At 37.4% G+C, this 15623-nt stretch overlaps 1 protein-coding gene across 2 annotated transcripts in view; it reads left to right on the forward strand.

Annotated features, from left to right (window-relative positions):
• Positions 1 to 15623, forward strand: part of TENM1 (teneurin transmembrane protein 1) — a 795886-nt gene that overhangs the window by 228779 nt on the left and 551484 nt on the right. Inside the window, exons 3-4 of one of the 2 annotated variants that reach the window (XM_081563742.1) lie at positions 3417 to 3677; positions 5538 to 5594. In XM_081563742.1, coding sequence (XP_081419868.1) covers positions 3417 to 3677; positions 5538 to 5594 — 318 coding nt within the window. The remainder of the gene's footprint in view (positions 1 to 3416; positions 3678 to 5537; positions 5595 to 15623) is intronic. The other variant, XM_081563743.1, reaches the window with a different exon arrangement.

A 15623-nucleotide genomic window follows, 5' to 3' on the forward strand; every position in this document is an offset into this window, starting at 1 on the left:
TCTCACTATAGTTTTAGTTTGCACTTTCCTAATAAATAATGATGTTGAGCATCTTTTCATTTGTTTGTTCCCTCCTGTATCTTTTACTGTGAAGTATCTCTCTGAATCTCTTGCCCATTTTAAAAACTGGATTTCAACTCTTTATTAATCTGCTCAGATTTGTTTCTTACAAGGCTGCAAAATAGTTTTTCCTTTCAATCAGAATTAAATACATGTTCATGAGGCCTACATACATCATTCACTTGGGATCATCTTTGTCTGTTTACTCCTGAAATGTAGTTTCTCATGTTACCAGTCTATCCATTTACATCTTAGATATTCTAAGACTGTACTTACATTTCTCTTGTGGCTAGCTTTTTGGTAAGAATAAATCTATACTAAATCCAATTGAACTTTATCTTCTCTTGGGAAAAAGTAGTATTTTAGGTAACAAGGTTATATGTGCAAGGCTAAAAACATCCACTTATGGTGCCTTGTAAGTGCTTTTATAGAAAGTACATCCTATGGGAATTTTGAATACCACCAAGACATTTGTGTTTTTAAGGAGATAATTTACAATGGTAGCATTGATTTCAAGAAAGGGAAGTGAGGCTGTTCAATGAATATCACTTACTGTAAATAAGTAAAACTTTTCCTTTTCTTTCTTTACTTATTTATTTAACTTTTTTCTTTATCATCAGAAAGCAAGCAAGTGATAGCTTACTTGGATTGTTATTTTTGAAAGTTGCATATTGGTAAGGAAGTATACTTTTATCTGACTGTGTTGAAGGGAATGTGGTGTTTAGTCTTTGCATTCAAATCATTGTTCCAATAGAAATCATACATAATTATTTATCATATTATGACCACATTTCCCTAGACTGCAACAAATCCATGTTCAGGTTTCCTTTTGAATGGAGGGAAAATCACTTTAACAAAGAGGGATTCTGCTTACATCCATCAGTGGTTATTTTAAAGGAGCTTTTCTATTATTTTATTATCTGAAGTGACAAATTAGCTGCCTATTTTTATTTGCTCATCCTTTTCCAATGAATGTCTTTAATATGACTCAGATGTGTATATTAAGATGGTTGGAAAGTCACATCTCATACATCACTGTATGAGTGAAAATAAATTCAGGTTTGTGCTTTGAAAAGTAAATTCCCTAATTAGTGCCCTGGATCCATGCAAATAGATGGGAGGGGGGCACTTCAGAGTAATTCAGTTCAATAACTTTCTTGCTGGTGTCCAAATAGAATTTGAGTTGTTGCAAAATCTTTGGTAATGCCACAGTAAGATTGCTCTCTGACTTCTCCCATTTTTCTACCTCCCAATGATTTCTGAGAAAACTGTAGGGAAGAAGTTTTCAAAGTGTGGTCCCTGGACAAATAGCATAAGCCTTACCTGTGAACTTGTGACAAATGCAGATTCTTTAGCTCTACCACAGACCAGCTGAATGAGACATTGAAACAGGGTGGGGGAGGGCAGGCACAGCAACCTGTGTCTTGACAAACCTTCCAGGTGATTCTGAAGCATGCAGAAGTTTGGGAACCACTAGTCTAGGGGAAGAAAGGAAGTTGTGAATGCAGGCCTAGATAAACTTCCTTTCCTACAGCTCTAAGCTGACAGGTTCATGACAAGGTTGCTGCAGCAACAGCTACACAGGATTGGATAGCTTTGTGAAATTAAGAGGCGTGAATACTAACTGATCACAATGTTCTAGATCATTAAGATTTATATTGGGAAAGATGGATTTTTACTTTTAGCCTTATGTTAAGGAAAAGCCCAGTTTCATAGGGTTTTCTGTGTGGCATGGAAACCATGCCTATTTTTTTAAACATCACTCCTTTGGAATTTAGAAAATTTTGGTAGAAAAACAGAATTACTCTTAAAGACATTCATCACAAAAATCACAAGCAACATCCTCAACAGTGATGAATAACCCTTAAAAAATTTATAATTGACTTTCCCTAATACCATATAATAGCTTTATTTGCCTGTAACATGTTTCACAGAACACTGTGCTGGGCACCTAATGGCTATTGAATAAGCATTAAGATTTGATTTGTTAAACTCTTGTTTGGCAATTACATGTCACAAAAAAATAGCCATTTAAAAACCCTGTTTGTATTCTGTACTCTTCTTTCTAGAAGAGCCAGTTTAAATTGGTCTAAATATGGTCAGTCTAAATTCTAGCACTTTCTGTATTCAAAGAATTAAATTCATTTTAGAGTTTGCATTTTATTGATATGTGCTAAGGATTAGATGCACTCAGTTAAGCTTCTTCCTTGCCAAAAGACATACCCTGTCTCTGATGTCAGTCTGAGAAAATCCTATATAGTGTACAACATCCCCGGATTACCTTATCTTAAGTATTACATGGACATTTCAGATGATATGTCTTGGCATGTGGTCATTTTTCATTAACTTATTAAGGTCTGTTAAAGCATCTTTCCCCCTTTTTGACAGTTTGCCATAATTGAATGCAAAATTGACTGTAAAACTGAACGAATGCCTGATATCCATGCAGTAAGTTGATGGCGCTTCCTTGGTGTCTAGCAGACATCAACTGCAGATGTTCTAGGAAAAAGGGCTCTGTTGCTATCCGACATTGGCTATGGACAGTGCTGTCTGTCCTCTGGACTTTATTTTCCTCAACTGTAGACAGAGGGGATTCATTGTATCATCGCTAAGATCCTAAATATTTTATGATTCCAAGGCTTAGGGGAAGTTTGGTGGGGCAGGGGTGGGGGGAAATTCAAGCCTCAAAGCACTGCTGAGGTATAATGTACGATTGAAAGATTTTATGTATTTCTTGAAAGAATGAATGAAACAGAATAACTAGCATAAAGTCAGCCTCAATATTCTTTGGAGACAATGGGAAATAGTGATATTAGGTACTCATAATTTTAGAGTTTAGACTAATGTGTTTGGGAAAAATACTTTTGAAAAGTATATTTAATCTTAATGCTTTTTCCTTAATGCAGTTTTCACATTGAATTATGTATTCTTACCTCTAAGTTATATTAAATACTTAGAAAAGGCAATAATTTTAGTATTTCAAGCATAGGTGTGCTCTGATGATCATATATATTCTTCCTAGAAGAGAAATATCTTTTAAAGGACAGCACTCTATACTCCCCTGTCCTTACTTATTTCATTACATTTGTGTAATCTAAAATTGTAGCTATAAAGCTATTTTGGCCATACTTTTTCCAGAACCTTGTAAGAATCAACAGGAGCATTATTTTAAGCTACAGAAGTGCAAAATAAGCACAGAATCCTAGCTACCATAAATAAAAAGGCCAGAATTCTAGCTTTGCAAAGACATAAATACTAACAATGGAGGAGGGGAACATAAGGACAAAATAAGTAGCATTTGACCAGGTATTTCTGTTTCCTTCTAAATTTTTCCTCTGAACTTTGTTTCTTCTCAGAGATGGAATTCTGTGAGACTCCTCACACTCTGTGCTCTGGCTACCAGACAGACATGCACAGTGTTTCCCGGCACGGCTACCAACTAGAGATGGGGTCTGATGTGGACACGGAGACAGAAGGCGCTGCCTCCCCTGACCATGCGCTGAGAATGTGGATCCGGGGGATGAAATCAGAGCATAGTTCCTGTTTGTCCAGCCGGGCCAACTCCGCATTGTCCTTGACTGACACTGACCATGAAAGGAAGTCTGATGGAGAGAATGGTAATATAACCACCTATATTAATAGTTTATGGCAAACCCAGAGAGAATGTGGGTTTTAGCCTTTGATTTGTTTTTCCTTCCTTATATCTGCCTACCTTTCATTTCCTAACAAGATGAAAATGCTGGGTCCCGTGGACAAGGCATGTACCTAAGTATGAGGCAAATAGACACTTTCATTTACAATAACAAATAAAGTACTTTGTTATTTCTGATGGTTCCCCCAAGGGAAATCAATCTTATATTGTCAGCAATATTGTACATGTCTTATTCATTACTCACCTTTTATTTTCATCTTTATTTTCAGTACAATACTTGTGATGTTTATTTTAAAAGTACTCATTTCATGTATTTTGACTTTGTATCAATATATGAACAATGAGGCAAACAGCTGTATAGCCAAACCTATTCTGTATGTGTTTTCTATTTTGATTCAGATTAACCTGTCTAGTTTACAGACAAAGGCAAAGTAACCAGATTAGGCTGAAATGATTTACAAAAAAAAAAAAAAAAACAAAGTGAATTAACATCAGCCATTTGCCAGACAATAAGTAATAAGGGCAGTATCATTAAATTGTAATTATGTGTTATTTTCTTACAACTTTTAGAAATGGAAAAGTTTTTGTCACTTTGATTTGTTGGGAAGAGGTTAATTTGTTTTGTTTCCTGCTTTTCTATCCCTATGAAAGAACAAAGTCCTTTCATAAAAATCACATTAATACTTATTAAACACATTAATCTACTCTTCTCATCATTCTGTTTGTCTCCATTTCATAGGTCCCATCACTGGGGACCTGGTCTGTCAGCAGTGGCTAATTAGTATTTTCTCAGGTACCAGAGAGGTAGCCAACAGCCCTGTACCTGCAGTTCTTTCTGTTCTGTCCTCCTCTGCCTCCCTCAGCCCAGAGGGGACATTGGCCACAAAGATATAATCAGGAATAGACATTTGTCCACTAGTTAGAATATCATTTCCTAAATGAGAGGCCATTACACTTTGTAATATCACCAAATATCCGTGAGGGTCTGGATTTTTTACATTTACTTTCATGTATGTATATATGCAATACTGAGTTTGACCAAGAGTATGGAGGAGGTGAAGTGTGGAAGTGAGAAGGGAACATACTTGATCTCTGTCATGCATATTCATGTAAGTGAAGGAGCAGTAGCATGGATGTTGGGAGACCCTGCACTGGTCCCTACAGTTTTCTGGGCTTTAACTGTCAAACCAGAAAAATAACAACCAAATTTATGTGAAATCAGGTAATAGAGGAGCTCCTCTATTTCCAAGACTTCTTGTTCTCCCTTATCTCACTCCCCATGCACATGCATAAGTCCAAGTCATGTCTGACTCTGTACAACCCCATGGACTGTAGCCCACCAGGCTCCTCTGTCCATGGAATTTTCCAGACAAGAATACTGAAGTGGGTTGCCATTCCCTACTCTAGGGGATCTTCCCAACCCAGGGATAGAACCCACATCTCCTGCATTGGCAGGCAGATTCTTTACCACTGAGCCACGTAGGAAGCCCTCACGCCTCACAAAAGGAATATACGCCAAGTTCACTGGGCTGAAACATTAAAAGAAAAGAGTTCCCCCTAGGCTCAACCTTTCTTCTACTCCTGCAAGACCCTAGGTCTGGGGTTTCTTCTGGGGTGATGAAACTACTCTGAAATTAGATAGTGGTAATAATTCCACAACTCTGAAAATACTAAGAGCCACTTTAAGAGTGTGAACATTATGGTATGTGAATCGTATTTTGATTTAATCTGTTATTTAAAAAATACTACTGGACGAAGAGTAAAGATCGAAGAATCCCGGATGAGTTGGACAAGGATTAATTAGTAAAAATATTTGCTATTACAGGTTTTAAATTCTCTCCTGTTTGCTGTGACATGGAGGCTCAAGCTGGGTCTACTCAAGGCAAGTGTTTCCAAATATTTGATGACAGATTGTTTTTACCTCACCCCATCTCTGACAACCAGCCTGCACAGTTCAACCCTGCCCATCTGATAAACAACACACAGGCCTGGTTCATTAACCTGTCAAAGATTAGTTTATTGGTAGCTTGTTGGTTTGTTTTCCTCTGGATGATTTCATGGGTGTGTGTTGATGGTAACAGTGAGGAGGTGAGGAAGAAGCTGAGGACAAAGACAAGATTTAAGGTCGAATAGAGAAACACTGATTTAGCATGAGAGTAGAGATTTAAATCATGTGTGGTTGGTTTTGGCCTCGTGACTTTCTACATCATCTATGGTTTTTTGCATGACTCTAGCCATTGATTTAGTATAGTTCAGATACTGTCATAACTTTACAGTGCCACCTAGCAAATGGCCTTGGGCTTTTCCTTCCAATACTCTGGCTTGGCTTAAGAATCACAGTACACCCCTGTCCCTGTCATCAATTATAAATAACACCTTCAAATGAAGGAAATGCCGTTCATTCTTTTCTGTAGACGTGTTGTCATTCTTCAGTGAGGAACACTGGGGTCCTTTTACTTTTGCCTTCATTGTGCTCACTGGCTTTGCCCCTTTGCAGAGGGATACTTAAAATAATATTTATAAATGATTTTGATGAAAATCAAGTACTTTGCGAGATGGGGAACCCTCACATCTGACCACAGGGCAATGGCTCAAAATTTGTTAGCAACTGGGGGAAATGGATCGGGGGAAGATGTATTAGAATCAGTTTTATCAAAATGCACATTATCCTCCCCCACCATGATAATGGCTTACTGTGATGAACCATTATATGTATTGTGTTCATGTGCCATATCCCTTGGAGGTTTTAGGAACTTTCGGGAATGTTTGGGGCTGTGCAGCTTCATTTCGCCTTCCATCTAATCAGCCATCTACCTTGGTCATGTAACACTATTTACTGAGACCGAGTTGGAAGACTCAGGAGTAAAGGATATGTGTCCTGTCTTTTCTTTATAGGTTTATCTCCCTTATGGTTTATTTTAGGAGTTGGATAGAGTACCACAAAATTGGGCAGGACTGCCAAGGTAAAAAGTGATCCAGTCTGCTAAAAACTAGTTTAAATGCCAGCCTCTTTTGGCCCAATGTACACCTCCAAAGAGGATTTCAATAGAGCATAGTGATAAACAGTTTGTACTGTGAAGCCAGACTTAGATTTAAATCCCAGCTTAGATTTAAATCCCAGCTGTGTGATGTTGGGAAAGTTGTATAATGTTTCTGTGCCTGAATTTCATCATCTGTAAAACCAGGAGGATATTACTATCTACCTGTAAGATTTTATGATAATTGAATAAATGAATGTGTATTAAGGATAGCACTTGTATCATACAGTTCAGTTCAGTTCAGTCGCTCAGTCGTGTCCAACTCTTTGCGACCCCATGAACCACAGCACGCCAGGCCTCCCTGTCCATCACCAACTCCCGGAGTCCACCCAAACCCGTGTCCATCGAGTCAGTGATGCCATCCAGCCATCTCATCCTCTGTCGTCCCCTTCTCCTTCTGTCCTCAATCTCTCCCAGCATCAGGGTCTTTTCCAATGAGTCAGCTCTTCTCATCAGGTGGCCAAAGTATTGGAGTTTCAGCTTCAACATCAGTCCTTCCAATGAATGCCCAGGACTGATCTCCTTTAGGATGGACTGGTTGGATCTCCTTTGTTCATTATTCTTATTGATCAGTACTTCACAATTTCCGAATACACTTTTAGTATCTTTATCTCATTTCATCCTCATGACCCATCTATAAAATGATTCTATTGTTTCAGCATTTTACATAGGAGGAAGAGTTAAAACAGCAATTGAGAAACAAGTTAGCTAAATACAATTGATTGTTTTCCAAATAGCCAGACTTTTTAGCTCCTTTGAATCATGTATGAACATAAGACATGAACAACTTTACTCAGTTAGATAGAGTTCTGTAAGTTTTACTCTGCTCCTGCTAGCAATTTTCAGTAAGGATTATACAATTTGGAATCTTATTTATGACCTTGTGTAAGATTTTACCAATTTAGATTCCATAAATTTTCAATTAGTGATAACCAGGCCTGGCCTGCCTTCAGTATTTCCATAAATTCTTACAGAGGAGGTTTGAATTGAGATGAGAGTGTAAATGGTTTTTCTAAAAGCATGTTAATTTGAAAAAAACAAGTTATATTCAATGAATTAAACTTAATGTTTGTATGCAAATATTGCTATTTATTTCTCATTGATCTCATGCATTCATGAAAGCAGGCCTAGCAGGGAATCTATTTCAGTAATTTGAGTTTATATATATACTATGTTTGAAAAGAGTAAAATAGCTTAAAATTTTTAGGGTTTATATACTTCACAACCTAAAACTCCATGCCACTCCATCTATGTGCTTCAGTTAGTGTCAATGACATTTTATTTTGTTTCTGTATTCCTATATATTCTGATTTTTAGATTATTGATGATGCAATGAGATACTATCATGGGATTGATTTAGGATGATTTAAGCTTCACTTCTATAAATTTGGGAGAGAAGTGAAAATAGGGGAATTTGTTAATTTGAGTAGGTTTTTCAACTGGGAAAGATTTGAGATGTGATTTCAAAGACACTTTGAATTCTATTCATCCTAGGCTATTATGACTTGCATTTTCTACTTATATTTCTGAAATTATGTCTGTAAGGACTTATTTCTTTCATTTAATTAATTGGTCAAGCCTTTCAAAATATTTATATTTTTTTCTCACTTTTGTAAACTCTGTTTGGTTACCCTGAATTGAATTGAAGTTTCCAATATGCTTTAAGCCATGAAAAATTAAAATAAATAACCTTCACTTTCCGAATGAAACCAGCTGAGAGGTCTGAAGTACAGGGAAGGGAGAGCAGCAGGTAACAGAAGAGAATATGGGTTTCTTGGCTTTCAGAGGACAGTCAGAACACTAACACACTTTATTTCCATTCCCTCAAAAATGTCCTAAGTAAACCCTTTGTTGTGTATTGATGCTTAATCGTCTGCTAGGAAAACTGCAGATTTACTCAAATTAGCTTCATCCTGAGGCCCATAAGCAGGAAACTTTGATATCAGTCATAATGCTTTATTCATTTTACCCCTTTTCTACTCCCATTTCACATTACTATCAGTGTAACTATTCATTGTAGGCTAATACTTGAGTTGTTTATCTTCTGTCTTCACAATGGTTTTTAATAAGTACTAGACGGGAAGCTCGGAGAAGGCACTGGCGACCCACTCCAGTACTCTTGCCTGGAGAATCCCATGGACGGAGGAGCCTGGTAGGCCTCAGTCCATGGTGTCGCAAAGAGTCGGACTCGACTGAGCGACTTCACTTTCACTTTTCACTTTCACGTATTGGAGAAGGAAATGGCAACCCACTCCAGTGTTCTTGCCTGGAGAATCCCAGGGATGGCGGAGCCTGGTGGGCTGCCGTCTATGGGGTTGCACAGAATCAGACACGACTGACGCGACTTAGCAGCAGCAGCAGCAGCAGCAGCAAACGAGAAACTACTTGAAGACAGAGCCTGATTTATTCACTGTTTTTTCTTCAGTACTTAGCCACTAAATCTGGAGAACAATAGGTACTAAAAAATGAAGAATATGCTTTACTCTTTGGGCTTCCCTGGTAGATCAGTCAGTAAAGAATCCACCGGCAATGCAGGAGACTGGCTATAATATGTGGGAGATATGGGTTTGATCCCTAAATCGGAAATTTCCCCAGGGAGAAGGACATGGCAATCCACTCCAGTATTCTTGCCTGGGAAATCCCATGGACAGAGGAGCCTGGCAGGCTACAGTCCATGGGGTTGCAAGAGTTGTACATGACAACAACTAAACCATCACCACCAAGTTAAAATGGAGAGATAATATATTTTATAGGTCTTCTCTAAATAGAAATGTTGCATGAATGTTCAGTTGCTCAGTTGTGTCCAACTCTTTGTGACCCCATGAACTGTAGCCCACCAGGCTCCTCTGTCCATGGGATTCTCCAGGCAAGAATACTGGAGTGGGTAGCCATTCCCTTCCCCAGGAGATCTTCCCAATCCAGGGATCAAACTCACATTTCTTGCATCTCCTACATTGGCAGGCAGATTCTTTACTAACTGTGCCACCTGGGAAGCCCTTAATAGAAATGCTACAGTGGGTCAAACCTCTGGTCATCTAACACACGACTGTACCTTTGACAGGTGATCCAGTGGGCTTTTCTTAGAAGAACTTGGCAGGCCTACTTGAGCATTAACATCAGTGGTTAGAGTGTTCCTCAATAATGATATTTGACTCTACATTAGGTTGGAGAAAAAAACTATATTAGCAGCTAAATTTGAGTAATCAATTTCCAGGAATGTGTTTTTCACATGTGGCCTAAATGAAACCTTTGGATTAGAAAACGTGAAAGTGCTTATCAAGGTGCTAAATAGAAGGAAATAGTTAAAGAAAAGCATTTTTAACCTTTAATAAAGTATGTCACAAAGAAATTACTATGGCTATACTCTTGTTGTTAATGATATTTCTGTATAAGCAGTATTTATTGAGCAACTACTCTTTGCCAGGCTCTGTACTGGAGACTGTGCTGTACTGGGCCTAGTCACTCAGTCGTGTCTGACTCTTTGTGACCCCATGGACAGCAGCCCTCCAGGCTCCTCTGTCCATGGGGATTCTCCAGGCAAGAATACTGGAGAGGGTGCCATGCTCTCCTCCAGGGGATCTTCCCAACCCAGGGGTCAAACCCAGGCCTCCCGCGTTGCAGGTGTGTTCTTTACCGACTGAGCCACAAGGGAAGCCCATATTGGAGACTGGAGATATATAAAAGATGACCACTACACAATTTTCACTCTCTCAGAATTTACAGTCTAGAGGACAAGAATGATGCCCTATGAATTAGAATTGTTTATTATTCCTTATTGTTGTTACTGCAGGTAACAGAAACCAACTTGAGCTAACTTAAACCTAAAAAAACAAATTTATAAAAAGGGGCATGTGAATACTTCATGGGACCAGGACAAAAGAAGGAACTAGATTAGAAGAATTGCCTGTTCCTTTTCCTCTTGCTTCTGAATCCATTTCCTTCAGTCCTGTCTCTGTAGATTTACTTTCTCTAAATCTCCATCCACAAGGCAGGCATAAAACCTCATACAGTTCCCCAGTTTATATTTCTTATGCTCAGGAAAGAAGTTGAGATTAGCTGGATATTTTTCAATGCCATTTCTAAATTCCAGTGAGACAGAATACTTTTCCCAGCTTGAGTCAGATGTCTACCACTGGACCTATCAGCTACAACCAGGGAGTAAAGTTAGCAATACACATGTTGCTTTTGGGGAACCCACCCACTGGATTCTTGGAGCAGTTTGCAATGCAGGTGGTCAGAGTCAAGTGGGCATATATCCCCAGAGAAGTCTACTGGAGACAATAAAGGCTAACCGTAATACAGTTTAGTACCATAATAAAAAATATGTGCAGCTTGCTATGTGAACACAAGGGATGTGAAATCATTTATCAAAGTAAAAATTATTATATTAGTGCAATCTAAACAAACATTGTTCTGATGGTGAGTTATTAAGAACATGGATTGTGGTGTAAAATACTCCTACGTTTGTGCCATGGTTCTGCATCTTAACTCTTGTGTGTCCTTGGACAAGTAACTAAAGCTTTCCAGGTCTCAGTTTGCTTGTCTGTCAAATGGAAACATTACCTAATTCTGTTTTTGTGTGTGAGGATTAAATGAGAAAATGAATATATAGCACCTTACAGTTTGCCTGTTATATATTAAATGCTCAGTACATCTTAGTTGTGGTTATCTGCTACACAACAAGAATTTATTATGCATGTATTGTGGAGTAGATGCTCCAGGGTGAAGTCTCTTTTATCAAGGATTTACCAGGCATGTAATGTGGCTTCTGAAACATCTGGTATCCCAGGAAACTCTAGTCTAACAGAGTTTAGCCTACCTTCTCATTTCCTTGCACTTTTCTTACCTTAAATAATATATCATTTTGAAAATGAAGTTGGAAGTGTTAGTCACTCAATCCTGTCCGACTCTTTGTGACCCCATAGACTGTAGCCCACCAGGTTCCTCTGTCCATGGAATTCTCCGGGCAAGAATACTGGAATGGGTTGCCATTTCCTTCTCCAGGGGATCTTCCTGACCCAGGGATCAAACCCAGGTCTCTCGCATTGCAGGCAGATTCTTTACCATCTGAGCCACCAGGGAAGCCCATACATCATTTTAACAGCCAACAATCTTGTTCTGCTAAGTAGAGGCGACTGAGAGGAAATTCAGTGAAGCACTTCAGACCTGGCTGAAGGTTAACTCCGTACCATTGTATTTCCTATTGTCATTGGAGTAGCCCCTTAAGATATTGCTGGGATTTCAACTACTCAAAGGCCTTGTTGATTTCCATGATTGTTGGGCAGCTGAGCTCCCTATGCACTGCTCGGAACTTTACAGGTAGCAGATTATCTGATACAATCCCACGATAGCCAAAAAATCCATTAATACTACTCCCATTGCTTCTTACTGCATACAGCAGAAACCTGGTAATATACCATGTGCTACCAATAAACACCATACCATTATAGCCATGCATTTGTCATTCTCAGAACCTGAGTTGCTCCATCAGAACAGCAGGAGGGGTGAAAAGCTAGCTAGCCTAATACCTGAGTTTCTTGAATGACATGTAATAGTTTATGCCAAAATAAGGAGTTATTCCTTCTGATGTTTGACCATGTGGGGCCGTTCATGTGCAATTAATGGAAGGAATTTGTTTATTTTACATTTCTTTCTTTTGCTTTTTTGTTTTCCCCTGCTAGTGTAAGTTATACAGGACACTACCACAGCAATGTAAACAGTTCCTCAGGAACCATCTGAATGTCGAAGGAAGTGTGTGGAACAATGCAATGAGTTGGTAATAGCTTTGGCAGAAGCCCTGCCATATAACTGACATCCTAATGGCTCTGTTGGACCCATTAGACACGTATAAGACAGTGCAGTTGACTTTGTAATGGCTCCTTTGAAAATGTTACACTATCAGAGGAAGAGTGTAAGTCATTGGGATTACTCGATGTGTGAGTGAGTCACTTCTGGGATGACTGTGATACTCTTAAAATTGTAAACAGATTTGATGATATTGAAATTTCAAGTCATTATAAAGTTAGATATAACAAGCTCATATTTTCCTTTTCAGTAGGTAATTTTAACCTCTTTTTTTAGTATTAAAGTAATATCAGCTGATATTTTAAAAATTAAAACAGTAAAAACATGTTTAAAGTGAAAAATCCTTCTTCTTTATGCTTCTATATAAAATATAGAAGTCACAGGATTACAAACATTCCATCCTCCACATGCAAGAAAATAAAAATTATCAACTGGCATATAAGTCTTTTAGGTAATATTATAACTTTGGGAAATACACAGATAGGACTTCCAATTGTATCAGCAAGACAAGAAATTATCAAGACATTCTTGAGAGGTAACCAGTGTTAACAGTATATTATGTATAATTCCCCCCAAATGTTCTGTACATATACAAATGGGATAACATAATATAAAAAAATCAAAAACTTTTTTCTACTAAAGATTATATTGTGAATATTTTCCCATGTTTGTAGTATGGATCTGCCTTATTCTTTTTAATAGCTGTATAGTATTCTGCCTCTCTATGTATCATTTTTTATTTAGTTAGACTTATGTTTGTGGAAATCTGAGTTTCCAGTGCTTTAATATTAAAAACAATGCTGTACTTAACATCCTTGCACACATGTTTTTGCACACCTGTTGGATAATTTCTTAGAAGTAGAAGTGCTGGGCCAAGGATATGTACATTTAGCAATTTCTATAGATAATACCAAATTCCCCTTTAAAAAAACACTTTTTCTTCCTACTAGTGCCATATACTACCAATGCATGTGTTCTCCTGAATCTTTATCAGCACTGGCAATGAGTGAAATATCCCAATCTGCTACATGAAATGTGGTATTTTGTGCTATTATTTTGTGATTTAACTATGAGTGAGCTTGGGCATCTTTTTGTATGTTAATAGACCATATACATTTTTTTTCTAAACTGTTGATATCCTTTACCCATTTTTTCTATTCATATTTTTATATTTCATTTTTAATTAATTCTTAATTGAAGTACAGTTGATTTACAATGCTACACTAAAATGACTCAGTTATACACAGGTGTGCTTAGTTGCTCAGTCATGTCCAACTTTTTGTGACCCCATGGACTGTAGCCCGCCAGGCTCCTTTGTCCATGGGGATTCTCCAGGCAAGAATACTGGAGTGGGTTGCCATGCCCTTCTCCAGTGGATCTTCCCAAGCCAGGGATCGGACCCAGGTCTCCCGCATTGCAGGCGGATTCTGTACCATCTGAGCCACCACATACATACATTCTTTTTTGCATTCTTTTCCATTATGGTTTGTCCCAAGATATTGAATAGAGTTCTCTGTGTTATACAGGAGAACCTTGTTGTTTATCCATTCTATATGTAACACAGATTTTAATACTAATTAATTTTCAAGAACTTTTTAAATATAAAGGGTAAAAAAAAAACCTTGAACACATATTATACATTTTTCCTAGTTATTTGCCTTTTGAAATAGGTTCATATGGTACATTTGTATTTGTAGATATAGAGCTTTATATTTTTAAGTGATCAAATTCAAACATCTATATTTTATAGCTTATGGAAGTATATGGAGATGACAGATACAAACAGAAATTCCAAAACGTGTTAATGTGCTTACAGTACCTCATGTTCCTTTGTAACAGCGATCCTTAACATTTTTGGCACCAGGAACTAGTTTCTTGGAAGATAATTCTTCCATGGACAGGGTTAGGGGAAGGGAGTTGATTCAGGGATGATTCAAATGCATTACATTTATTGTGCACTTTATTTCTATTGTGACTCAGCTGGTAAAGGATCCGCCTGCAATGTGGGAGACCTGAGTTCGATCCCTGGGTTGGGAAAATCCCCTGGAGAAGGGAAAGGCTACTCACTCCAGTATTCTGGTCTGGAGAATTCCATGGACTATATAGTCCATGGGGTTGCAAAGAGTTGGACACGATTGAATGACTTTCACTTTCACTTTATTTCTATTATTATTATATCAGCTCCACCTCAGGTCATCAGGCATTAGATCCCACAGGTTGGGAATTCCTGCTTTATAACGATCCATGCAACTTGATATTTCAGTTGAATTAAAACAGGCATGTTCCATGTTATCAAGTCTTAATTAAATAGTATTTTAAATATATTAGTTAAGATATAACATATCTTAACTATACCTTATTTTTGAATATTAGCATTTCCAATGTTTCACTAGTGTAAAAATGCTGTTAATACAATTGGCATCTTTGTGATCAAAATGTTGGTCTTTTTCTGATTTCTTCCTTATAGTAGATTTTTACAAATAAAATTACAGAACTCAATAATGTTTACATTAAGCCTCAAGAGAGATATTAACAAAGTATTTCTGATTTTATATTATCCCATTAGCAAAGCTTGAGTTACCATTTCCCTCACTAGCACTAGATGATTTACTTTAAAATATTTTTGCTAATTTTTCAGTGAAATTTTAAAACAGTAATAACTATATGTTTAAAGTTACATGTCATTTATTGATTCTGAAATTGAACCTTTTTTCATCTTTTTTAATGGCATTTCCTCATTTGTTAATTGAGCTGACTTTAAAATATGTATCATCAAAAAATGAAAATATGTATCATAAAAAAATCTAGAACTAACGAATAAATCTAAGAGCCAATTCTGGGGTAGGGGGCAATAAAATAGATAAGACAATGGAGAAAATAAAAGAAGATAAGAAATAAGCATGTCAAAATAACTATAGATAAAGAGGAAATTGAATGATTCATAAGAGACTACTTTGTGTACCTCTTTTAAGATATACTTGAAAACCTGAGTGGAATAAATGATTTTACAGAACAAATATAAGTAGCAAAAATTGCCTGAGAAAAGAGAAAACCTAACTTTTCTAATT

This window comes from Giraffa tippelskirchi, chromosome X, assembly GCF_054371585.1.
Source record: "Giraffa tippelskirchi isolate mGirTip1 chromosome X, T2T-mGirTip1v1.2.pri, whole genome shotgun sequence".
Classification (NCBI taxonomy): Eukaryota; Metazoa; Chordata; class Mammalia; order Artiodactyla; family Giraffidae; genus Giraffa; species Giraffa tippelskirchi.